This window comes from Brachyistius frenatus, unplaced genomic scaffold (genome assembly GCF_029030835.1).
Source record: "Brachyistius frenatus isolate BFR_SWC_R1_liver_20210118 unplaced genomic scaffold, ASM2903083v1 Contig_8, whole genome shotgun sequence".
NCBI classification, from domain to species: Eukaryota; Metazoa; Chordata; class Actinopteri; family Embiotocidae; genus Brachyistius; species Brachyistius frenatus.
Window position 1 is genome coordinate 4,644,960 of NW_027210607.1, and position 26,717 is coordinate 4,671,676.

Below are 26,717 nucleotides of genomic sequence, written 5' to 3' on the forward strand. Positions count from 1 at the left end.
GAAGCCATGATACATGTCTGAATCGCCTGACACAGTTGGCTGCTCTGGCTCCAGAACTTAGATTTTTAGGATCTAATTATAGAACTCTAAGAATAAACCATAAAACCGGGTGGCTTTTCCCTAATGTTACCCTTCACTGGGTTCAAAATGTACTTCAGCTTAATTTCATCATCTAACATATCACAGATGCACACCTTATTTAGCCACGGATGCAGTGTTCAGTGAAGGAATTTGCTGTCACGAAGTTGGTTTACACAACAGCATCAAACTTTACACCTCCAGGTGGATGAGCATGTTAAAGTACTGCCCACACAGTGGCACAACTCTGGCTATGAATGAGGGATGTTTTCAAATAAAACCTAGCCCAAAGTGTAATGAGAAGTGATGTCCAATGAAACTAAGAACTCTTGGAGAGATGAACCGATCCCCACGTAGTACGATGAGTCACTCCTCAACACTGATATAGAATGCACCTGTACCCACAGAAGTGATTAGGATCCCCATGTAATGATGCATTCAACTTTGATTTATTGAATTATTATTCTATTTCAGAGTTTGTCTAACCTTGCAGGGTAACAAGGACCTCAGGGAATGTGACTCACGGTGTGCAGAGAAGGAAAAACAGAACTCAGAGATGGGTCAAGGAAACAATTTAATGTTGATCGCAAAAAGGAAGATGAAAAGGAAATTTCTGTTTCATTGCGTGTTTGCTTTTTCGACAACAAATAACAAGTCGGCATGCAATTAACCAGAAAGAGCAAAGTACAAAAAATTGTCTTCCTGTCCTATAATTAAGTCTTTATATCATCCTGTACCGATGCTCGGAAAGTCTGAACAGCCTCTGTGACCCGAGTGATTCAGCGAAATACTGAGTACTGTGATGCAGCGAGATAAAACCATGTTGATTGCCTGTAACAAACATGCCACGCTCCCTAAAAGCTGAAAAGTCTGATGGCTGCCAGGAAGCTTTGAAGTTGGCTCTCACCTACCAGCCTTGCACTATTATACGTCTCCTCTTGTTTTGTTTTGTTCTTATTAGGGAGCTGGCAAAGACTTCAGGCACATCAACTAGAACTCTACAGTTATAAAACAAGGGAATAGATCAAAATCTCAAGTGTGTGTCTTGGTGTGTGTGTCTGTGTGCGTGTGGATGCATGTATACACTCATTTATCCTAGTCACATGTAGCGAACAGGACGCCTTGTTAACCAGCGAGAATGCACCGTTTCTAAATTGCGCCTCAGTTTTCAGCTTGCTGAGCTCGTGACCTAGAAAGGAGGCGGAAAAGTTTTTGGGTCAGGGGCTTTTTTTTCCACAATGGTCTCTCCCTCACTCCCATACGTGCCTTCATATATCCACTCAGAGGCCCGTATTGGACTGGCAGGTCGTGCAGAGAGGCCAGTTTTAGAGGAAATCAAATATTCATGTGTGTCTATGAAGTGCTGCCCAGGCTTCCTGGCCCGCAGGTATATGCTGGTGCCTTTCCCCCTTCATCACTGTCCACCTGCTTGAGAACCCCGAGGTGCTAGATTCTTCATAGTGGTATGATTGGACACATAGGAGAGCACGAGGGCTCCCCTGAACTGGCCTTCTTTTGGCACTGTAACGTAATAGCATGTGTCAGGCTGACTGTTGAGCTCATGGAGTTGATGGATTGGTTCCACCTCAGACTCTTATGATGGTGTTCTGGTCATGAACACATACCCAAACTGCTTCACTCCTGTATGTACATTTACAGTGAGTGTTTCTTTATTCATGAGGGGATGTTTCCTTATAAAAGCAATGGCTTCAGAAGAGGTCATAGTGTTGCATTACTGGACATGAGCGCTGAAGTTATTCATCCAGCCTCCTCCTGTGAGGTCCTGAGTGCTGCCCGGATACTTCCAGTTATCTGATTCTCCAAAGTGAAGCCAAGAGAGAGAGAGAGAGAGAGAGAGAGAGCGTCACACTTGGTGACGTTTAGAGTCTCTGTCTTTACTTTGCCGTCTCCCAGCACTTTCCCTCTCAGTGCTCACCCACACCTGTACGTGTTCCCATATTTGCCGATGTCTCCTGCTCGTAAAACTGTAGTCTAATTGATGGAGTAGAAGAAGGGGACTTTGACTCGACGGAAGAGTAGCTGTCAGCGACAGAGTTGCACTAAAGAAAACCGCCCGCGGTGGTTGAAACAGACGGAGACGGGCGGAGCAGAGGAGAAGGGAAGACTGCTTCAGGTGACCGAGTTGCGATGGAGGCGCGCGGCGTGCGTGATTAAGAAAGCACCGCTTCTGGGAGATCGGGTCTTTGTTCAGGTGGATTACAAAAGTGAGCAACCTTCAGAACTGACCGGGACATCCTTTGTCCATTTCTACTTGACGATCTTTTTTCCTTCTTCTCAAGAATCATGAATGTGTCGCCGCCAGACCGCAGGAAAAACATGCGAGAATTGGCTTTGGAGATTGGCATCCGAGTTCTGCTGTTCGGAGTTTTCGTGTAAGTAAAGCCTCTTCCAGCTGAGTTTTCTCTGTGTGCCCTGGTGATGACAACCAGTTTCGTGACTGACGTATAGCTTACATATGTATTGCCATGATTTAGACCCAGAACTGCTCTGTTCGGGCTCGTTTTGCCGCGGTGTGCTCCTGGACGAAGAGGTCCCTCTGTCGATCCGCAGTTCAGCACCATAGACAGATCTCTGCTGAACCAGCAGCAGGCAGACGCTGTGGTAACAGGTTGCAAAATACAAGTGGAATTATTCCACTTTATATCATGAACCAGTGCCACCAATCTGTGGTGATATTTAGGAACTCTGGCATTTTATTTCTGCTGATCACACATGGTTGGAGATGTGGCAGAGGCATCTTCTTTAACCACTTCACTCCACCAGAAACAGACAGTAATATAATGGAAGCCCACAATGATGCAATGTGAATACTTTTTTGCAGCATGACATTTTGTAAGAAGCCTCACAGGTCCAACCTTCAAAACTTACAAAATAATCTGTTTATTGTTTGTCTTGCCTCGAGGTATTAAGCCCCCTTTGCATCAAGATTGTGTCATTTATTGATTTTCTGCTTGATATAATCTGGGGGGAGAAAAGCCCCAAGTGCTTTTATGTAAAATGACTCACCTTACTGCGGCTTTCATTCCATCTCTGGGAAAATAAAGTAAAAAATTAAGCTCCTCTGATTTGGACGGTGTAGCTATACTGCCCGCACTGCCCATGCACATTATCATTAATATCTGTCCTTGGGCTAAGTGGTCAAACTGTGTGTGTGCTGTCAAAGTAAATGGATTATGCAGCTGAGAAGAGTCCAATGCTGCACATTCTCAGCATTTGACATGGGCAAAAAACTCAAGTGGGGGGATGTAAGAGAAGAATGAGACATGTCGGAGCGGAGACGAGGAGCATCTAGTGGTTTCAGCCCTTTGAGTCTGTGAGAGTCACATTTCTGGCTGATTTATTGTTGTGAATCAGAGCTCGAGGCCACATAAAAATCTATTTCACACAATATCGTCATCATCATCAACAAACTGCCATATTCTGCCACAGAAGCTCTAGTCACAAAGTCCTTGATCACTGTAATGAAGTGAGTTTTACTCCCCGTGTTGCCTCAACACAGAAAAGCAAACCGAGGCTAATAAACTGTGTTTGTTATGAGGGTCCATCTGTAAACTGGATCTGCTTTGTGCATGAAGCAAGCAGTAAACTGGCGTTAAATTAGATTTGATCACACAGCATCAAGTTTATTCTTCTGTGTGACCAAACACAAACAGACCCAATTAAGTGCAATTGTCTTTATGCTTAAAGCGACATCTTCATATTTGCAGCTTTGGGACAGTTGTGACCCTTTGGCTGGAGTTCATATCTCTATCTATGAGTAGATTGTGACAAATTGGTGTAACAAGTCGACATGCAAGCCTAATTCTATATGAATTTATTGTAAGTTAAAAGGATAATACGACATTATTGGGCTCCACACTTTTGACTGAGAGCTTTTAGCAAGTAGAGTCCATATCTTTGGTACTGGCAGTAATTGTTGTAATGAAAGAGCTCTCTTCCCCGCGGATCAGAGGGAGAAACCCTCTGATCCTCCAAGTGCAGCAGTTCCCTGTTTTTGTCTCACCTCAAGGGCTGAGGTGAAGGCAGGCTAATTGGAGTCAACTAGAATCTGTTTTCTTTTTTCCTTTTTTCTTCACTGCAGTTGTAAAAGACACTTTTTTGTGCAGGTTCATGTAGGTGTGATGCACGGTAGTTTTATCCTGGGAAGAAAATGGAAGCCTCATCCGTATATGTTTAGTAGTGAGATGTATCTCCTTGCTTCATTGCTTACTTCAAATCTGGTTTCTCCCGTTAGAATTTAATTTCTCTGTTTTCTGTCTCTGCAGCTCAGTATTAGATTTGGGAAGAGAATAAGAACAGATATTCTCATTTGCGTTTCATATTCCTTCATAATTTTGAACATGTACCGAGGGATGTTGCGAATGAATTAACTAATGCTTGAATTTGGGCTCATAAGCAGATAGGAATGCATCAGAGAGACATCACACATGCAAGTTTGATAATTCTGTTTGTTTGATTCTGATTTAATAGAGCCGACTAATATAGTGCTTCACTGGTTAAACAGGGGGATTTAAAGAGCCATGAAATTGCCCGCTTTATTCTCTTAAAGATTTAGAGAGGATGACTTGCCTGTAAGGCGATGTTACTTTTTATTTGCCCTTGCATGCCAAGCTGCTTGTCTGCTCCATGCCTCAGGAGGTCCACTGACCTTAGCGACAGGCAGAGTGTCTGACGTGCGGTTGACCCTGTGCTATGAAACCGCTGATGCCACGCAGTCATCATAGCTCTGAACCCCGGGAGTCACACGTCTCTCGAGTGCAAAGCAAAAGGTTCAATCTGAATGGAAAAGAATCTTTGACATTTAACAAAGTGAAAAGCTGAAAACAGAATCAGACAAAGATAAAGTACTTTTTTTCCCCCCCTGTTCAACTGTTCAGCTGTTCAACATGGAAGGAGAGGATAATGAGATTTGTGCTATTTCACTTGCCTTGTAATCCGGAGCACAACAAGTAAGAGCTTAGACAAGTAGCAAGAAGTAATTTCTTCCTTGAGTGGTTGTGTGACTGAGCTCATGTCCTCAATCAATCAATACAAGCTCCCAAGTTCCACAGTTCTAGTTGGACACATGAATAAGCAGATAGTTCCCATAAACACATCTGAATACCGGTTGCATTCAGGCAACAAAGCAAGAAGGACACAGACAAAAAGAAAGAGACAGCGGACAAAGATAAAACAGAAGACATGCTGTTAGGGAGATCTAGATTGTTTTGAGATTTTATAGATTAAGACCCGAGGCACCAAAACAACTCTGAGAACTCTTATCAGAGCAATCTAAAAGCTTCTTGATGGAACGATTGGCCGGAGAAGAGGCCGGCTGTTTTACGGGCTGACGTACACAACAAAATAAAATTGATTTGTTTGTGCCAAGAGTCACAATTTGGGCCAGAGGAAAATGGACTCTTTTATTGGAGAGAATTATGGAGATAAATCAGGACTTTTGTTAATTTCATGCCGGCATTTATGCATGCCAGGATGTCAAATGTGTGAAAAATTCAAATATCATCTGACACTGGCATCATTGAAAAGATCGTTTTTCAAATTGGTGTCATGGGGTTATTAGCACATGCCCTGAAACAGCCCAATTCCTCCCCTGAAACAGTGTTTGGCCTACTACATATGAACCTCTCCTCTCTGAGGGAGGCTCAGGAGCAGCTCTGGGATTCAGCCCAGAGTCTTGGCAAATCTCAGAACGCCTGGTGAGATGTTGGGGAAGAGTAAAATGTCGGGCCTCAGACCATTTAAAAATAAGAGGATTGCTTAGCTTATATTTTAAGGATGGGAGCTCGTTTTAGAGGATTGTTTACAAAGTCATCAGGAGACATTGTCTGTGGAGTTGAGGAGAACAAAAAGTACCTCTAATCTAGGAGAGTTAGGTTAGGTTAGGTAGTTACTTTATTAATCCCCGAGGGGAAATTTTTTCGCTACAGCAGCATACAGAAGCAATAAGATAATAATAGAATAATAGAAAAGCAATAAAATAGCAGTAAAATAGCAGTAAAACATATTAAATATAAATATAAAATGCACAGTATATACAGTATATACAGTACCGTATATATCTATATATATTATATACAAACAACCAAGAAACACAGTCAACAGTGTTATTGTTGTGTGATGGATTTTGCCAGAGGTGAGTTATTGTACAGAGAGTGTTGTGGGTGTTTCTGGATTAATGATGAAAAACAGTTTAAACTAAATATAAATCCTGATATATTGCATCCTGCTTGATTTGGCAACACCTATGATTACCATGGTTACAGGAAGTCTAGTTTAAAGGTGTAATTTGTAAGAATGGAATCCCATTTTTTAACACCACTTTGTACTTTAGGGGGCGGTAGTGAGTCAGCGTAGGGTCCAGGTAGTCTGCCCACAGTGAAATCTGCGACCCATCAGATTCTATCAAACAGTGTTGATTAAGTTTGGTCAGTTTAGGCGTGAGGGTGAGAATATGAGGGCAGGTCACAGAATCTGATTGGACAGAATTCAATGTTTCTGCGGTTTGTTATAATTTACATATTTTTGCTCTGCTGCTAGTTGGTTTTTCTATAATTAATGATTGTAAAGTGTGATTGTATGCACCCTCTGGTGCACAGACAATAAACACTGATCAGTTAAGTCTGTCGTTTACAGCCTGTCGCTTGTTTACGTCCCTTTTTATGAAGACCATTGTAGCAAGAAAACAGCTATTGAAAAAAGATATCGACTGCATTCAGAATGTTTTTCAGTAAAATGTCTTTAACTGTACTAAAGATCCATTTTTAATTGTCCAAACAAGGTCACTACGCCTCGTTTGTCTACTCCATGAAGTTACCTCAGTTTGGTGGATGGATCAATGACAAATAAATGAAACGAGTTACATACAGACTAACTGCTCTGAACCGCGTATCAACAAACAGCAAACTAAACATATGAACACTGTCAGTAATGTTATACAGAGGTTTACTGTGTAAAGAAATTTAGCTCTAAACAGGACCGCCTGTAGCACGCTCTCACTTTGAATCACAGACATACACAGAGGACCAGAGACAGACAGCGTCAGATATTTCAACAGTTCACCACTCCGCAGATACAACACCACACCGGGTTCACAGCAAGCTCTCATTGTTGTAATAAAGAAGTTACCAAAAAGAATCCCAACCACCATCTAATTTCATGCTGGACATGTAGTTATCCACACAACAGGTCACAGTGGAGACGGTCCCCATTTTTAGGATGAGCTGTGCAATCGGTCGCCTGCAGCTCTTCATCCAACCGCTCACATGGCCGCTGCCCCTTGTTGAATTTAAAATTAAACAGACAAAAAAATGCAGACATTCTATCATTTTTGTTTGTTTGTTTGATTGCAGTCAGATCACTTTAAAGCAGTTTCTGTCACTTCTTTAAAATCAAAGCCCCCAGTATTTTGCCAGTTGAATGTTTTTAATGTGAAGGAGCATCCTCTATTTATATTTCAACTCTGACAGGTTGTAAAGAGAACAAACGGGAGACAGTGAGGCTGCTATCAATGGTTTGAAATAGATTTCCTGTACATGTAAATCTTGTGCTGACTAGCCAGGAAATCGGAATCATAAATAGGGTTTGATGTCATGCAAATATGAAGGATTATAACTTTAAGAGGACATGTTTGGTGCTCTCAACTAACACTAAACTCTTACCCAAAACTCCTTACAGAAGTTTTAAAACCAGTCCAATGATTTTAATATAAAGTCTAAGTACATAGATTTTCACTCAGAGGCCGCAGGTGTGAGTGCCAAAACTCCATTAAATGGTGTTTATTGTTAATCCCTGTAGTCTGCAAGGGTTGCTAATACTGCTGATACCCAAAATAGACCTGTAGCTCTGCAGCCTTCAGGTGTCTTTCTGGCTTAGTCCAAACACCTTTTCCCACAGGCAAAAATCTCCAAGCAAACAAACCTGCACAGTTTGACAAAGAAGTAAATGCTGCCATCCAGAAAAGTCCAAAACTTAGCATTTAGACCCCGAAATATTGGAATAGTAGTTATTGATTGGTTGGAAAGAGTAATCCAAACAGATGCCCATGTTGTTCTATTTATCTATTTACCACTTCTCAATTTGTTGTGGTGCCTTTCTGTTCTTTTGTGTTCAGAATTTAGTTTTCAACAATGTGACAGATCTGTTCTTTAAATCCTCTGCCCTCTGTTTACGTTTCACTGCTCGCATTATATATGATTATTAAAGTGCACTGCATTCTCTCAGTAACCCTCATCATCTTGGAGGTGAAGAGAAAAATGTATATTGCGTCCTTGACAAGTTACTCTGGCTGCACAGGCGCGGAAACACATCTGGACCGGATGCTGTTTGAACCAACCTGACCTGAAACACAGGGAAAACAATGACTGAAAAAGTGGCCGTGAGGAACGCTCGCTTATCAATCTTCCGTCGGAAAACTGCACATGGGAGAATAACAATTGTTGTACGTGATTTTATAGCCTAAAATCAAACCTGATTAATTAGTTCTGAAAGGAGTAGCTTTTCTAAAATGGAGGTTTCCAATTAAACCAAACAAAAGACGGATAATTCAACAAGAACATCTGAAAATACAAAGGAAACAATGCCTGAGTATGAGGTATTTAACCAGATTTGTGTGTTTCATACAAACGTTGTTTAGTAAAATCAGAACGTGGAAGGTCTGTGAAATAAAAAAGATTACATTCATGGAAGATGGAAACAAACAGAAAAGCAAAGTTCATGTTAAGAACAGATTAGCAGAAGGGGAGACAGGAAAGGGAGACTGAGGCAGGTGCTGTGGCAGAAATAACCACGATCCCAGAGAGAGCAGAGGCAGCAGACTGTCACACCAAGACCAGGGATTCCCTCACAGCTTAGTTTATCGCTGCTCTAAATTACTTTGGCATTTTCATTCTCCACGATCTTTGATCAGCTCATTATGTCTCGCTGTCCCTACTGTCATCTATCCAACCCCATCTATGTATCCCTCCACAGGCGTCGGGCCACCCAGTTGTGTCGTTTTCACCATTTCTTCTTAAATAGACATAGTTTGTCCTGTGGGTGAACTGATCCATGAGATCCATAAAAATTATAGAAAAACAAATTAAGACAGCTGAGGGGTGTTCTACAAAGCGAGATAAATGGGTTAGCGAGGTGTGTTGAGAATAAAGTCAGGGTTATTCAGTGTTATTCGTGTCACGAAGCTGACTCTGTTAAACTGGCTAGATCACCATGGTGATTTATGCTGCAAACTTAACCTGGTCCGGAGCAGGTTATGCTGGAGATATCGGCTCAAAATGTAAGAAAGTACCGCCTACTGACCAATCAACTGTCAATTGGAGGGGGGAACGACTGATTGATGCGCTAAAGCATTGCACTTGTACTTATAAGATATAGTAAACGTACCTACCGCTTTGAATTGTGATTTTATATGTATTTCTTATTTGCTCCTCGGTCCGTTTGACACTTCCGGGGCTGCATGCATCGTGAATTGATAAGACTATTACGCTTCGTCATACACGTCATGAGAATGCTTGTAATAATACATTAATTTAATAAAATATGTACATGTAAATAGTCCGATCTTCCTGTGCACTTTATGGTAAGGTGATATTATAAGTCTCTCAACTTCGGCTACACTTTCACACAGTCGGCGATTTTTTTTTTTTTTAATTTTTTTTGCATCCTTCCATCATTTAGCAGCTGCAGATGTGCTGCTTTCAGTGTGGATTATGTGTAACTTCATTATAGTTTTTTAAATTATAGTTTGCTCCTCGTTTTTAAAATATGTTGCCCTGCTGTCAGTACACTTGTCCATGTTTGTGATTGGTCAGATACTACAAACACCTCCTCATGTATGTGAACTCGCTCAGAGCTGAAAGCAGAAACCGAGTTACCAGAGAAAGCTGATCACCAGCGTCGTAGTACTGATTCTCTCTGACTGAGAGTTTCCGCTTTGTTGAGCCAGCTCAGGCAAAGAAAGCCTGGGTATGTTGAACTTGCTTCGTAGTACACCCCTCTGCTCTCTTGTGTTTGTTTGAATGATTTTTGTTTTGAATTCACTGCATTATAAATGAAAAAGATTGGTGTTTTTTGTGTTGCATATATTCTGTGCTTGTATCACTGAGTTTTGAGAGAAATCATCACCCGTGTTTTAATTTTAAGGGTGCAGTTGTTAGTGCATGTGAATTAATAATTGATCAGATTTTGTCAAGTTGCAGTTTTTCTACCTAAACTGACTTGCTTTCCAGTCTCACCACTCCCCCATCCCCCAATAGTACTCATTACAAAGTGTAGATAATAAACTCAATCAGTTGCCACCATGTTTACAGGGGGGCAGTTGAAAAAAGAAAAGAAAGAAGAGCCACTCATTGTGCTTCATGTGCTTGAATTTACCTACCACTCTCATCCAGTTTACATTTCACATTGATCTGCAACATGATGCTGAAATAACGATCCAGTTCCTTCAAATGATAATCAAATAATCAAAATCATCCAACAATCTCACTTCTTTAATTCTTAATGATTAAAATGAAACTTATGTCAAATATTGCTGGCTGAGCTTGTGCTACTCTATTTTTAGCACTACATGAACTGACTGATATGTTCATCTTGGATGTCGGTTTTAGATGTTTAAGACATGATTAAAATGATGCAGAAAGATAACAACTTCTCTGTTGTGATTAAATTTGTATTTAACTGGAAAAAAATTTAAACAAATATAATTACATAGCTCTTAATTTGAAAGAAACAAGCATACAAAAGTAGGAAATTAAATCTCAGCAGTTAAGAATATAAATGTGCACATCTGTAACACCCAAACAACTCCAAGAATAGATGTTAATATAAAGGATAAGTGCCATTTTTATTACAGGAAACTTTCTATACTAATGGAAGTGTCCCCATCATTCTAGTAAGTCGATGAAGAAGTACCTGATCCATGACTGGTGCTCAGTGGGTGTCGGCTGAGACGAGGGGGGGACCTCTGCGATGTGGACACAATGTGGAAGTGACAGCTTTTATCGGAGCCGAGAGAATTTCTATTCTTATACCTCCCTCTGTCACTTCCTCTCCTTATTACCCCGCTCTCAGGTATTTGCTCCATTGCTGTCATTTCCAGCTTCATAGTCTTTATCCATACAAAGGCAGATGAGGAGCTGAGGACATGAAAGAGCCTCCGTCCAACACACACACCGGCACATTTGGCAGTGTCCTGGCGCAAATCTCAAAACATATAACAAGCAAGCCCTTCTCCTTCTGGAGCAGCCTTCATCAAGAGTGTGAGTGTGTGTGTGCGTGTGCGTGCGTGTGCGTGTGTGCGTGTGTGTGTGTGTGTGTGTGTGTGTGTCCTTGTCCCTCAGGCCCACGGGTTCTGCTGTCTTTCCTTGATGACTCTGTTGTGGCATCTTTTAGACCACGTGGAGCACCGTGATAGCTCACTTTTTTTTTTTGCCACAGTAAGATGAATTGTATTGAGGATGGATAATGTCATGGGAGGAAATGGGTACAGACACTTCGCGACAACTTTTATAACTCTGAGGTACACAGCGACTTTGTTACCAATTCAAAATATAAAGTTGTCAAATAAAAAAAAAAAACTTGTTGGGACCAACATTGAATTTTTATTAGCTTTACAAGAAAGCTGAAGCTGGAAACATGGTTATCATTGAAACATTAAAAAATAGCACCCTTCAACTGATGATTATATTTCCAGAGCTTTAGTCCTGACAGCAGGAGGAAGAATAAATTGAACAGTGGAAACCGCCCTGAATGACAAGTAGACTCACATGAGGAGTTGTGTCAAAAAGCAAACCTCAAATTCTCATGCATCCGCTCACCAAATCAAAAACAAAATAAAAAAAAAACATTTAGAAAAAATAGTTGTCTCATAAATGCTGTAAGAGTAGTGGAGACCCCATTGGAAAAAAAAAACAACTCATTTTGACGGTGTCTTTGATGGAGAGACACAAACTGTAAAAGTCAGAGAACGTTGTAAGAGGGTTTACACTGAAATCTGATGAGCTGGATTATTAAATGATACTCTCACTCAGGACACACTCTGCTATTTCTCTAATTGGCTCACTGTTTTTAGACCCCTCTAATTATTACTGCACACATACAGAGTCACCGATCCAAATTTGAGCTGCAAAGGTCAAACAGTCGTAATGGGACTGCCTGACAGCGATTGGAAACGACTCAGTGCATTTACTCAAGTATTGTACTTAAGGAAATTCTGAGGTACTTGTACTTTACTTGATTATTTGCATTTGATGCTACTTAATACTTTAACTCCACTACAATAGGAAATATCACACTTTACTCAACTACATTTATCTTTTCAGATTTGGAACAATGGATAACAAACAATAAAAATGAGCATTGTTAAAAATTAAAGTTTTGGATGTCTTGACCGTCTACATTTTCAATCAATTTTCAGATGTCTAAGAGTTGTTAACAGCTCCACCGAATAGGATTCTTCAACTGATCCGATATCTCATCAAAAATTTAAAATGACAGAAAAAGTAAAAAAAAAACTGAGAACAGATTCGTGGGTCAGAGCTTGTTTTTTCTCGGTGATCATCTGAGGACCCCTCAGATTTATCTGCTGTCCCTGGAAATAAAATGTATTATAAAGTAGTTCAAACAAGCTCCACCTGCGGCAGCTACAACAGTAACATGCTGCTGAAACACTGATGCTTCAGTATTAATCATCTAATGATGACATGTATAATAATAATACTGTATATTAGTCAGACGGACCAAATCAGAACTTTTACTTTTCTTTTACTTTAATGCGAGACTTTTACTTGTAATGGAGTACTTGCTGCACACTTAAATGCCACACACACACACACACATGCACACAGGTGTTTTTTTGAATTGTTCTTGACACCAGTTAGTTATTCTGCATGGAGACTGTTGAGCCTCGGTGTGTTTCCAGGATTTTTGGTGGCTAAAGTAAAGCCACACCATCACTGATGGGTTTCTAAAAAGCTTTACCATACTGTTGCCACGCAGAAGATCTTCTCTTTACTCTTTTGAATTTCTGACTTTTCATAGCAGGAAACACACACGGCTAACTAATCACATTAAGGATGGCTCCGTTTCATTTTAATAATCCATGTCAGTGAACCAGCTCTGTAAATTAAACACCTACATGAAGCATACACACAATATCATGGTCGTGAAACACAACATAATTTAGCATGAATGTATACCATATATTATCTGATAATAATCCATGTGCTTAAAACAATTTTCAAACAAATGTTATAATATTCGAGGTGCCACCAATGGTGCAGAGGATGTTCTGGCACAAGCCGTTTTCAAGAATAATCATTTATAAAATACATGATTTTTCGTCACATCGAGCCATTATGACCAAAGGAGACAACAGTTAAAGGTACAGCCGAGTAAACCCACACAGGGGGTTTCAATTATTTTGTCTGATTAGAGCTCCTCTCAAGACCGTGTGGGTGTTTACAGACAGGGGCTTGACTGACATCTCCCTCGCTCCCCTGTTAGCTTTCTTGCCTTTATCATCCTCATTAGTGCTTGGGGTTGGTTGACCTCAGGTAATTCCACCCACAGTCAGCCTGTGCCGAGGTCTCATCACACAGAATATCTGAAAACCTGTGGGGGTGTGTTTGGGCATTTACAGATGTAAGCTGTGCTCCACATAAAGCCCATTAAAAGCATTCCTTAAAGCGATTGGTTTATTCTGATTCCACTGGATTATTGGAAGCCAAGATAGCCATAATTTATTTCCAGCTACTATCTGCCAATGGCGTGTTTGTTTGGGAGTTGCATCATCTATGACTGACATTGAGGGCAATGAATATAGACGTCACCTGAGCTGACTGAGCCGGAAGGTGGCTGGGTCTCACGCTATGACACCTTGTCAACCTCAACTTTTCCCGAAAAGCAGATCATCACCCAGAAAACAAACAAACAAAAAAAAGGCTTTGATTTATCTCAATGTATGTAAGCAACAGCAGGGTATTGTTTATTCCCACTAGCAGATTGTGAAAAAAAAAAAAATGAAAAAAAAAGTAATTTTATTTTCTTGGATGTAACACATTACTCAAAGCTTCTAAAAACAACTTCACCCTCGTCAAGAAAAAAAAAAAAAAAAAAATCAAAATGACAATTTTGACATTTTTATGGAATATCCAAATGATTAAAAAAAAAAAAAAAAAAAAAAATCATGGTGTGGAGTGGTAGTCAGACGACAACAACAACAAATCAAGGAAGGAAAATAAAATGAATTCAAGCCTTGGCCATGAAACTTAAATAGCCTGAGGCAAGAAAAGTGAGAGCAACACTTTGAAAACATTCTGTATAAACTTTCAGCACATGTATCGTAAGTGATTATATATCACTGTGTTTGTGCATTTGTATTTGTTTGTTGGCTTGTTAATGACCAGCTTTAACACTCTGTGGGTCTTGCATGGAGTGTGTTTGTTCAGCCCTCACTTTGAAAGCTGGAATCTATTTCTCCTGTTGCTGTTGACTTTGACATTTGCCAGGATGAACAATGAGCATGACAACAGTGATAAAGGTCAGTCTTGTGTCCCAGTCCCATATCTGTATCCAATCTGTGAGAGCGATCAGGGTGTCTCTGTTTCATTCTTTCAGCGTCCCTCCTCCCCACCCAAGAGTCTTCATATACCATCGGCTTGTACTGAACATAGATTTCTTTACCTCAGGGGTGACCACAGGTGTCAGTTCCTCTGCCTGCTGAATTAATTATCTGATCTCGGGAAGCTCTGTTTTTATTTTTTGATAATCATCAGTTTCAAATGCAGTGAAACGTTTTAGATTAAAACATTTCAAGGTTAATGTATAAATACATAATTCCCATGTGTGTTCAACCTTCAGCGCTCGTGGTTTGACTAAAGGTCGCAGGATAATTACAGCGCTGGGGGGAGTGTAGTTGAAATAAATGCGTCCTAAACGTACAATAGGTATGAATCTTATTAGGTTTAAAACTTATTTTTAATCCAACAGTGACAGCAGTGACTTTCTGAAACATTAATGATAGACATCAGGTGTTTCTGATCCTCTCCAGAGGGTTAGCGTCCTTTTGAAATCACAGCATGTCTGCTGTGGAAATAACGTTTTCCTACCCACATACTGTTGGCAGCCTGTATCAATAGTTCAGCATATTGTGAAGAAGTCTTCATAAAGGGAAATGATAAGACTGATCGCACCGTCACATAGGTGTGCAGAATAAGCAGTAAGAAGTGGAAGTTATGTTGTGTTTTAAATGGTGCTCGTGAGCTTCTGTTTACGACATGGGAAGTCGTGTGCGCGGTTTGCTTGGCGTTAAGTGGTGGAAACACCATTGCTTGGCAATGGCAACACGGAGGTCAAAAGTCTTCTCATTTCCCCCCCCCGACATTCTCTCTAAGAAATGTTGTATTTGAATGCCACAAACAACAAGACGACAAATGTGACAAATGTATTTACAGTATTTATATTTGTATATGTGTATATATTACTGAAAACGTCAGCAAATATGTCACAACTCGTAAAGTCTGAGCTTTCAGAAAATTCAGAGGTCTCGAGATCTGAGGTCATCAGATCAGAGGGTATCCTGTCATAAAAGCAATAAACACGACCCCATTTGAAGGCAGCTTTATTTGAACAAAGGCCACCAACTACTCATTGTTTTGTACTCATTAAAAAATAATCACTACTTACTCAGCCATAAATGTATTTTGTTATGTTTCTCAGCAAACACTGCTTTCTTCACACACCAGAAACATCAAAGGGGCGTTAAAACTTTTAAGCTTCCACATCAACTCGTCATATCTTCTGTATTTATAGAAACAGAAATGCAAACATTATAGTTTCTCAAGCAACCAGCCTATAGTGATTATTTCCTTTCCTGAAAGTAGGATTATCAGGGCTCCTCGCAAGCCAGCCGAGGACATGTACATAGGTATTTTCAGAGAAATTGTGTACAGAAAAACCTGTGACTTCTTGCTGTTGTTCTCAGCTGTCCTTTAGTTGCAGTGCTGACACCTCAAAATAGGATTTCAAATGGAGGTCCCGAGATGCCGATACCTCCATCGCACTCCTGGTCAGACAGGTAAATTGACCGCTTCTTGTGGAAGCTGAGCACTCACATGACTTGTAATAGTAAAGTCCTTTGTAAATGTTTATTCTGTAAGCGTAAGTGAAAAAGTAACCGTAATGAAGTAAAGCCTTGCCCGACACTGGATACGATTAGCCTGGCTTAGCTAACACTTAGCTTAGATTATACTAACTTTCTTGGATAGCCTTGTCAAAAATAAGCATTTAACAAATAATTAAAATCCTAAATACAAATTTTTGGAGGAAAACTGTAGCTTTTTTTTTTTTTTTTTACTCTGCATAGTCAGAAATGTAAAAACAACCATTGGTAGTTTTAGGTGTCAGCAATTGAAAACAACAGCTGAGCGCAGTAACTCTTCTCACTTCTGTTTTCGTTGTAGGTTGTTTGGCAAGAAATAGTTACAGCACAAAAATCCTCTAAACCACATGTTTTTACATCTTTGTTTGTGTGAATTAAACACATTTACCGTGTTGATTAGAAGTGTTATATCTTTGAACTTTGGGGAGAACCAGCCGAGCTGTTTCCCCATGTCTTCAGACCTGAAGTTCCAAACTTTTGCCTCCCCTTCTGTCAGTGAGAGTAATTACATAAACTCTATTAATACCTGCTTACATCAGACGACCCCCCTCCCCTCCCCTCCCCTCTCCTCCCCCCGCTTGACCTACTCGCTCACTACTGTTGTGTTTTTAACACAGTGGATGAATTGTTTTCAGCATCACAACCCCTGCGAAATGACTCAAAGTCTAAAAGCTGCACGACTGAATTTGTTTCTCCAATTATAGTAGTAGTAGTAGTGCTACTTATATAGGGCATATACAGGGAGTGTTCAGTTTGTACTAACGCATAGGGCAGTAACTTTCAGAGAGAAAACAGCAGTGGCTCAAAACGAGGCTTCGAGTAGATTTTGTGAATCAAGCAATAACACCTTTAATACCAATAGGACAACTTTGACCATTCCATTTGTTTTTATTAGTTCTCTTGGATGACCCTTGAGAAATAATTGGATCTTCAAGCACTTTAAAAATGTAAGTGAATTTCAACCAGATCAAAAAAAACTGTGAACATTGTATTTCCTGGAGAATGAAGCGTCATTCTCGTGTGCTTCGGCAGCACTGCACCGATGGGTTGTTAGGTAAGGGGCTTCTGGCGATGCTGCAGCTCTGTGCTTCACCGTCTCTGTACTATTACAGACATCACAATGTTATCAATCCCCTAATTTAACTCTCCGATGAAATAAACATTATTTCTTGAAATGCAGTACGTTCATTCCTGTTCATTGTGGGAAAAACAGCAAGTGGATGCAGATGGGTACTTTATAAAAGCAAATGACAGCATTTCATTACAGAATAACTGCTCTGGACTACAGTGTTATATATTAGCATTAAGGCTGGTAGCAGTTGTCTCCATACAATTTGATAGAGAGCGAGGAAGCTCAACAAATCTGATGAGCCAACACCAATGTGGTTAGTAGAGTTGATGCATTTACCCAGCGGGCTCAATGAATATACGCTTTGAACCTGGGGAGCATTTGCAAAGCCTCTTGGCAAATCTTCAGTGCATAGCAGCCTGCCTCCATTCTTTCCTGCTGCGGGTTAGGAAGTTTAATTCGCCATTTCCCCCCACCATGCTTCCTTGATTCCCCAATCCCTCCATGTCCCTTTGGCCACATCCTGCCAGCTTCAGACTGCTGCATTTCCTAATACCTGTCTCAAACGAAGGCCTCTGACCTTTCTGAAAGTGTCTTTCTGGGGCTTTTATTGTTAACGGACACCTGTAGTTGGACTAAGCCAGCCCACGCTTGGCTTCTCATTATTAAGTGGCTTTTTAATACACCTTATCGAATTAGCCAAGATGGGTATTTGAAAGATAAAAAGACCCTGTATTTTCAACTGTATCCTTTACCAGGGTTTTGCATGACAAGTGAAGGATGGTATTTTCTTTTCTCTGCTCTTTAGTCAACTTGAGAGGGGATATCTCCAGGGAAGTCAGAGCTAGCTGAGTGTCACTCAGCATCTGTCCCGCTCCCCTACTCTCTCCCTCTGCCTGTGACAGGACCGACGCTGTGCATTCCTGACACATTTGGCCAAGGCCCTGACATCTACCCACTAACACAAACAGAAACAGAGATCGGGCATGTGACATTTAATGCACACGCTGAATTCTAAGTTGCACAGCGGAGTACAGTAGAAGAAGCCTCTCGGAAAATACCTAGTGTCTTTTTTGAACACATCCTAGTAATTCATTTGATAAAATATGATTGTATTGGGTGTGCAGTTTGCTGGATGGGTAATTCAGATGAGAATATTAAAATTATGAAGGCAATTCTCCCCAAAAAGGTGTTTGACTTCATTTGTTATATAATTTAATGATCTGTTTTCAGGCTGTGACTATTATGTTGGAAAAGGTTAAAGAAGTGATCTGCTTCTCCTCAGAATAAAGCCTCAATTCTGTCTCCAAACTGCAGCTTTTCAACCCATTGCCATAACCAGACGCACAACCTCACCGCTGAACTTAATACCTCCTGTTTCCGTGCTGTCTGGTCTTTGCTCAGCCAAGAAATGTAGCCCCAAACGTCATTATTTTCAGTGCCTAGAATCTAATAGGAATACATCGCTGCCAGCCTGACATAAACTTCTGTTCCTAAACAGTGCAGTTACCCTCAAGTCCATGTTCATTCAAAATCACACAATAGTGTGGCTCCAATGATGAATAGAATAAAGCAGCATGATTAAATCAGGAGTGTATCTTCAGTTTGTCAGTGAACTTCCTTCTTTCTCCACTGTGACTCACCTCGAATTAAGTTGCAGCAGCAGCACTTTATTAAATCATAGATACCCGCGTGTCTTTATTTCAATACAGCTGTGCCACATGAGTTAGATTTGATTTTGCTCGAATAGCAGATGCAGGATTTTTTTTTTCTTCTTGTGTCGATTAAGGAACTGTAAACAATAGCTGTGCTGTACTTTCCTCCTTCCAGCAGTGTTGAGTGTGTGAGTTGTGGATTTTTTGTGATAAATGGAGGCTCACCTGCTGTGACTCTCATCTTTCAATCATTACAAATTTCTCTCTTGTAGAATAAAACATTGTCGCAGCACATTTCACAGATGCGCATCTCTAGAAAAGCTGATGTCATCTTAGCTGATGTGCACCGTGAAGGCATATGGTGTTCATGCAATGTGATTCAAATGGAAAAAAAATGTTTTTGACCCACTTTACCAAGTTGTGCACACTTTTACATTGTAATAGAGTCCAACACACTCACCTGCATTTAGTATTACCTTTGGAAGGGTCAGTTTTGCTGACATTAGGAGGTTTACAAAATACAACACACAGTGTATGCTGCATCATTATACCTGTCCTTTCAATAGGAAGCTACAGCCAGCAGCTTGGTAGCTTAGCTTAAAGACTGGAAGCAGCTACCCTAAAATCCACCTATAATTAAAGGACATTTGAATCCCTAACTCTTAGTTACAACCTTGTTTTGTTACAGAATAAACAATTTAGTTATAAATTGTTCATTAGGGAGCTTAAGAATTGCTGGTAGACACATTTAGTTTTCGTCAGACAGAGCTTCTTATATAACTCTCAGCATTAAGCAGCAATAATAGCTAATTTGTACTCTTTAGTAATATTCCAAAACAGTGCTGTCCCACTTTTAATGTTACGCTGATGCTTTCATTTATTTTGGAGCATACCTGTCTGGTTCAATGGACAGTTTAAAACACACTTTGAGGTGAAGTCAAATCAGCTTTATGATGCAACATCTTCAATAAACATGTGTTTTAGAGTTCTTCAAAGAATGCAACACATTGAATTACTGAAATGTAAAAGTGCATTTTTACACAGTCTTAAAATGTCCAGATTTTCTTTTTACCGTCAGTGCATTATCACCCTTGTAATCTGAAACTACTCTTTGCAGCAGCCATATTTTGGTGGGACAATCTCGAGAGCCATTCAAGCAGTATGTTACTGATTTGGCAATTCCAGAGCAGCCTGTCTGTGTGCCATCCACCACTGGGACAAAACTCAGCAGCCAACAAAGTCTGCTCTCCTCTTCTCTCCCTTCGCAACACTCACTATTTCTTGTATTTTCTACTTCCTACTGGTACATATTTTCAGACATAAAACAGGCCCAAGCTCTCAACATTTACCACTGACCGTTTAAGTTTTTAAAACAGTCCAATTCAATTGCTTTGGATGGCGTGTAAGAGTAATAGTGGGAATTTACCACTGGCAAATAAAGCAGAAGACGCAGAAGGATGGGAATTTCCCACCGGACTAAGCACAACCTCTGATCCTAATAGCTTGTAAATTTCATAAGTCACTTTTCAATAGCTCCCTGCTTTCTGATTAAATGACTCAAGTAATACGAAGGTGACCTGTGGGTGCTATCAGACTAATAGGAGGGCATAAGGATGAGGTGATGTCGGGAAAAGTAATTTCGAATTGTGTGATAAATCTGGAGTCAAACAACCGCCCTACAACCTCCCCCCTTCACTACACACAAACACACAACTCTCCTCTTTACTACACACATAAGTAGCTCCTAGTAGCTCATCTGACTGCCAAATGTGCAGCTCTTGGGAGTGCAAATGCAATCAAATGGACAAAATGGCCTGCATCCCTCTGAATGACTCCCTGGATTACAGCAGGTGCTGCATTGTGAACAGCTTCAATGAAAAGTGCACCAAAGTGAGGAAAAAACCATTGAGGAAGGGGCGAGACTTCTTTCAGAGTTGAATCTAAGATATTGAAACAGACTGCTTTGTACTGTGCAGAGCATTGAGGCCGTGTGTCGTGGACATTGTAAAGCTCCCTGATATTTGCCATTGCCCCTGAGAGGTGAAGGTCACATGATCTGTCTACCAAGTGAGCTCTGCAGTGTGAGCCCTGCTCTGTGGGCCCCTGCACCTGTAGATAACTGCTGTGAATGTAGTTTAATAAGGGCTGCCGGCATTTGGCTGCAGCTCAGCCAATCCATGCTGGCAGATAAAGTCCAATCAATGTTGATAAAAACGCTTCGCTTCCGTTTGGATATATCTGTGATCGGCTGATGCACGCACAAGCACACACATGCACACACACACTCACATTCAGCCAAAAGATCACTTTCAGACTTTCTTTCTTTGTGAAAGTGGGAGTTTGCCTGAAGTTAATCCAACTAAGCTATTCTACTCCTCTGTGTGCCTAATTGCTTTGCAGCATAACTAACAAATTAAGGAGGAATTTCATGACTTTTTTTTTTCTTTTCCGTCACGGTGGCGCAGCAGAAGATGTATTCCCGAAGCCATAGCCACAGATTCTGCCCACAGTGCATTGGGAATCAGGAGCTTTGAAATTAGCAGCTCATATTGTTCCTGGTGCTGCTGTGTGCTAAATCTCCCAAGTGTTTGAGCTCGGTAGGGAGAGAGGAGGTCTTGAGAAATAATTCAGTTTCATTTCTTTGGCTGTGGCAGAGCTCGTCAGATTTAGGCTATGCGTCTTGCAGAGATGGATGGGAATTGGTGATGATAAATCGGCCCAATTGCATAGCTTTATGGGAGAAGAATAGGGAAGAGAGGAAATTCTAAAATATTCAGTCAGATGTGAAGATTTGAAGCCAAAACTCAAGGGTTGTCGTCATCTACTCTTTGTAAAAATCATTGTGTATATACTATATATGGCATACCCTCTGTCCATTGAGCACAAATGCCCTTTACAATTTCACAATTTGCAGAAACATTTAGCTTCCCACCATAAATCTCTCCAGATTTTCAAAAGTTTGATGCCAACAGTGGTTATCTTCACGTATTCCCCTTCAGGCCTGTTGTGTTGACAATCTGTAATGGTTTGGCCCCTATAGAAGCATCCAGTAATGTTTCTACACAGAGCAGAGCAGAAACTGATTCAACAGAATGAGGTGCTCCCTAGGCAGCCAGCAGGCGGTCCTGGATTCAGGGCACTTTTTTTTGTGCCTGGTGTTTCTGGGCACTTAGAGAGCCGTCTATTCTGGCCAAAAATCGTGTCAGGGGGCCTCATTACAGCCCTGATGAATCCGCCTTTGAAAACGTTTTTTGCACTTTTTTTTGGTACATTTCCACATTGCGGTCCTCTTTCATTGTTTTTTTTTTTCTCAATGTTTCTATCAGGTCTTGTGGTCATTTGCAGTGGCTGTAGCTGAAATTGTCTCTCAGTCAGCAGAATAAAGAGGAGAATATTTAGCAGGTAAACAAAAGCAATAAAACTGGCTGTTAATCAGACATTTATGTTTGTCTGGATGTGCTTTTTGTTCCTGCCATAATGCAGCCCACCACCATTTTCTGCTTTTGTTGTCTCGCTTTTTGATTTAATGTGATTACAATTTCCCAGCAGGATAAATTAGAGTGCATGCTGTGTATGTCATTACCTCTCGAACTCGGAGAGCTCCAATAATATGGCTATAATCCACATTGTCCTTCCTTCCTCACACAGACCAAAGCTTCCTCTTGTCACCGGCCTGTAAATCACTACTGTCCTGCTGCGTTCACCTCAGCCTGTAAATTACAATAAAGATGAAATTCATTTCCACATTAGGCCAGGCACTTCTATCTGTGGAAACAAGGATGAAGCCTTGATTAATACCAGCTGTGTTTGGAGCCTGGAGCTTTCAAAGTGTGCCTAAACCATATTGTAGTTTGTCTTTTAATAAAATAAAAAAAAACAAGATAAGGCAAAAAAATTCAATCTGAATCTCGAGCCAAGAGAGATCCTTTGAGGGTGGCATTGATTTGTTGGAGATTTGATACAAAATCTCCAAAAGATGGAGGAATATTACATGTCCAAAAGGCATTTTATTTTGAGCTTATGAGAGAGATCCCTCCCAACAAACAAACTCCTGAAGATGTAATGACATGGTGAAAATTGAGGCATCCATTGCCAGTCATAGCAAAATATAGCTGCATGTCAATCCAAATTAATTTTTTTATGATGAACAATTATGAATGATGATGATGATGATTATTATTGTGGGAATGGCAACTCAGCCATGACCAATAAAAACTGTTACACAAAGAGGTAATAACCCTTACAGTAAAAACATAAATTTCACACGTGCAAAAACCATAGACGTATATAAAAGTGGCCGTAGCTTCCGGGTCTAAAAAGTGAGGCCGATGCGGAAGTGCCTTAAACTGCAATACCATCGAGTGCCACTAGGGGTTGGCTCCAAAAAGTCTTCTGATTCATAGACTCCTATTCAACTTCTCTCATGAAATACAATTTCAATACAATTTATCCACAAGTTATTTTGGTGTCATTAGCTAAAGTCAGTCCTTGTAACCACATACACATATGATTGTGCACATTGGAAATGTTGTTTTGTGACATTTTCATGGTGTAATGTGTGAAGCGCACGTAGACTCCCATGTGAAAACCTCTTCACATATTTTCCCCGTTATCATATGTTTCAACATGTGGTAAACATGTGTCATACATGTGGAAGCATGGGAAACTTGTGTGTTTTTTCTGTAAGGTAACACTCTGCAGCAGGTTTGTGGAGGCCGTGTATTGTAAGATGACCAGTTAAGGAAAATAATGTGAGGAGGACTTTTATCAGTGTAGTTACCTTCAGGGAGTGTCTGCCTCAAACTCATTAAGACGTCAAGGGTTGGATGCAAGATAAGCCTTGCAGAGTGACGGGTAGATCATTGCAGTATTTAATGGTCCGAGAGCTCTGTGTGTTTTCATAATGGAGGTTTAGTTTGTTCGTTTGTGTGTGTGTGTGTGTGTGTGTGTGTGTGTGTGTGTGTGTGTGTGTGTGTGTGTGTGTGTGTGTGTGTGTGTGTGTGTGTGTGTGTGTGTGTGTGTGTGTGTGTGTGTGTGTGTGTGATTGTGTGTGCGTGCGTGCGTGCGTGCGTGTATATATCAGAGTTGAAGTTGAGGTCTGCCTCGACTGACTATCTGTTTTTGCTCTGCTTTGAATCCCCCTGGGACTAAAATAACATTCCCAGTCACTGACGCCTGAACGAGAGAGCTGAGGAGAGGACAAGCTGGGAAAATGGGAGCAATTCATGAAGCATATTGTGTATCATTAGCAGCGTATAATTCATTGTGCGCCACATACCGTGAATGTTATGCGGCTGAAGTGAATCATGCATGCGGGCTCAGCAAGGTGTAAAATGAGCCAGTACTGATTAGGCTGTTCTTTTGCGAAAATATTATGACACATTGTTATCAGTGAACCAACAAATATACTCTCCACAGTGTCGAATATGCTGCATGTCTTCTGCAGAGATTAAAAATGTATAATTTAGTTCCCTGAAAAGAAAAAAACAAGAAAATTGGCAGCACATCCATCTTATGTAGGAAAGGTTTACAGAAGATACATGTGGTGCTCAGTCAGTGGACTTCCTCACGTTTCCACTGCTGGACTCGCACTGAGAAGCTGCTCAGGATCCAGAATGTCCTCACTTTTCTTCTGCTGCCACTGCGCATCTCTACTGGAGCAGATAAATGCTCCTTGCTGAAGGGCATGTAGTTGTTGTGGAGAGCATAACTCAATTACTGTCTCCTCGTAGATCGAAGTAATTCGTGTGGAGCACACTGGACCCGAGAAAATACTTAACAAAGTTTTTTTTTAACTTTTTACTGCTGTAGGATAAGGCATGTTTTAAGCAAACGTTTTGGGGTGCATTTTGCTTTTATTAAATAGCATCAGTGGACGTGTGGGAGTCAAACTGAAGACGTATTCGACTGAGCCATGTATACAAATTTAGACTATATTTACATCTTAGATGAAGCAGCACTTCAGTGTATGTACTGTACTTATGATAGATTTAACAGTTTAACAAGCTCCTGACCATAATGAACACATGGAGGTTAGCCTATATAATCAGTCATTCCCCTATATTAATACCTAATTTCTGTAATATTTTTTTCAGTGTTGGTGGAGAACAATGTCACAGCAACACTGTAAACAATATAAATCATTGTCTTGTTTATTTGATTTTAATTTGTCAATTTCTTGAACTCATCAGATATATATATATTTTTTAACTTACACCATCCATTTGAAGATACTTCATGTGGTCTGTTGTGTAAAGTTTGATTCAGTGGATTAGGTCAGTTTGAGGAAGTACGTTTTTAATTTAACATGCTCATGTCAGAGTTAACAGAAACTTTCCTCCAAAGTTAACAGAAGGACAATAGGCAAGGCTGCTCCCAAGGGAGTGCAGGGGCATTCAGCCTGGTTTGAACTGTATTTATGATGATTAAAATAAAAATATATTTTTAATAATAATAATAAAATATTTAAAACACTTTCATTTCTGTGGCCTGGAGCTCAGTTGCAGAACCAAGCAGAGTATTGAATTGTTGTTGAGCGCGGTGACAGAAAGACCTTGTTGAAATGACAACGAAGAGAACAAGGTCAGGTATGACAGATCACTGGGTGGCCGGGCAGGGCTGGGGGAAGCAGGAGCATGCTAATTTGTTCCCAGTCAGTGAGTGAGACAGCGGCGGAGGTGATCTCGGGTGAAACCTCAGTTGTGTTGGTACTAACAGAAGAACCAACAAGTCCTCTTTGAGCTGCACAACAGAAATAAAAGGGAAACCTGATGTTCTGCACACACATTAAAAAGTCATGTAATCTCTCAAACTACCACTTTGTGTGTCAGTCATGTATAAATGTGTTCATTACGTGTCTAAATGTCAGTAACTGATGTTTTTGTTCTCTGCCACAGATTCACAGAGTTTCTGGAGCCGTTTGAGAGAGTAATTCAACCGGAGGAGCTTTGGCTCTACAGGAATCCTCTCGTTGAGTCAGACCACATTCCCAAGAGGGTCATGTTCGTAAGTACCTGCTGTCTAAATGTGCATCCTCTTATTACAGACTTAATTGCCACTAAAAACGTATTCATTACCGCAGTCTACATACCATGCATAATTTTTTTGTAATCTGTGTGGTGCAAAAATCCTTCATCACTATAAAGAGTTTTATTTCTGCTGCTGCAGTTGAGTTCTGAATCATGTTGACAGATATGAGACGGGTTTTATGGAACCGTGGTGCTTTCAATGTAAATATTATCCACTGCTTTTGGACGGCAGTGGGTTGTGCAGCGTTAGCATGGATTTCTAACTGATGCCCTACGGACTGAAAATAATCTTTCTCTGCCTCATGCTGTAAACAATGAACAAATAACCTAAAGAATCTGTCTTTCTCAGTCAAAACCTTTGCCCAGCACGTATTGGCGGGTGTATAACGATTTTGTTCTCAGTACTTCTCAGCATTACAGTGTGGGCATTACAGACAAAGTTTAAATACCGTTGTGAGTCAAATGTTGTTGTCCAACTCGGATAACAGAAAGTACATGGTCCCACTTTCTAAGAGTTAATACAGTGAAATACAACATCACCAGGGATGGCAAAACAGTTATAAGTTCTAGACTTTCTAATGAAGTGAAATGTCTGGGAAGCAACTTTAATGCCATATTTTTTTTATTTAAAAAAAAAAATATGCTGATTTGCATTACGTGCTGTAAGGAAGTGTTCGGATTGTGACACCAGAGCCTCGGGCTTACATCCTGAC

The 26,717-nt window shown here is 40.5% G+C and overlaps 1 protein-coding gene across 3 annotated transcripts in view; it reads left to right on the plus strand.

Annotated features, from left to right (window-relative positions):
• Window positions 1-2,012: 2,012 nt before the first annotated feature.
• Window positions 2,013-26,717, plus strand: part of plpp4 (phospholipid phosphatase 4) — a 57,619-nt gene continuing 32,914 nt past the window's right edge. Inside the window, exons 1-3 of one of the 3 annotated variants that reach the window (XM_069690050.1) lie at window positions 2,013-2,303; window positions 2,379-2,471; window positions 25,873-25,981. In XM_069690050.1, the coding sequence (XP_069546151.1) occupies window positions 2,383-2,471; window positions 25,873-25,981 (198 nt within the window). In that variant the 5' untranslated portion in view covers window positions 2,013-2,303; window positions 2,379-2,382. Of the gene's footprint in view, window positions 2,472-25,872; window positions 25,982-26,717 lie in introns of all 3 variants that reach the window. The other 2 variants (XM_069690051.1, XM_069690049.1) reach the window with 2 other exon arrangements.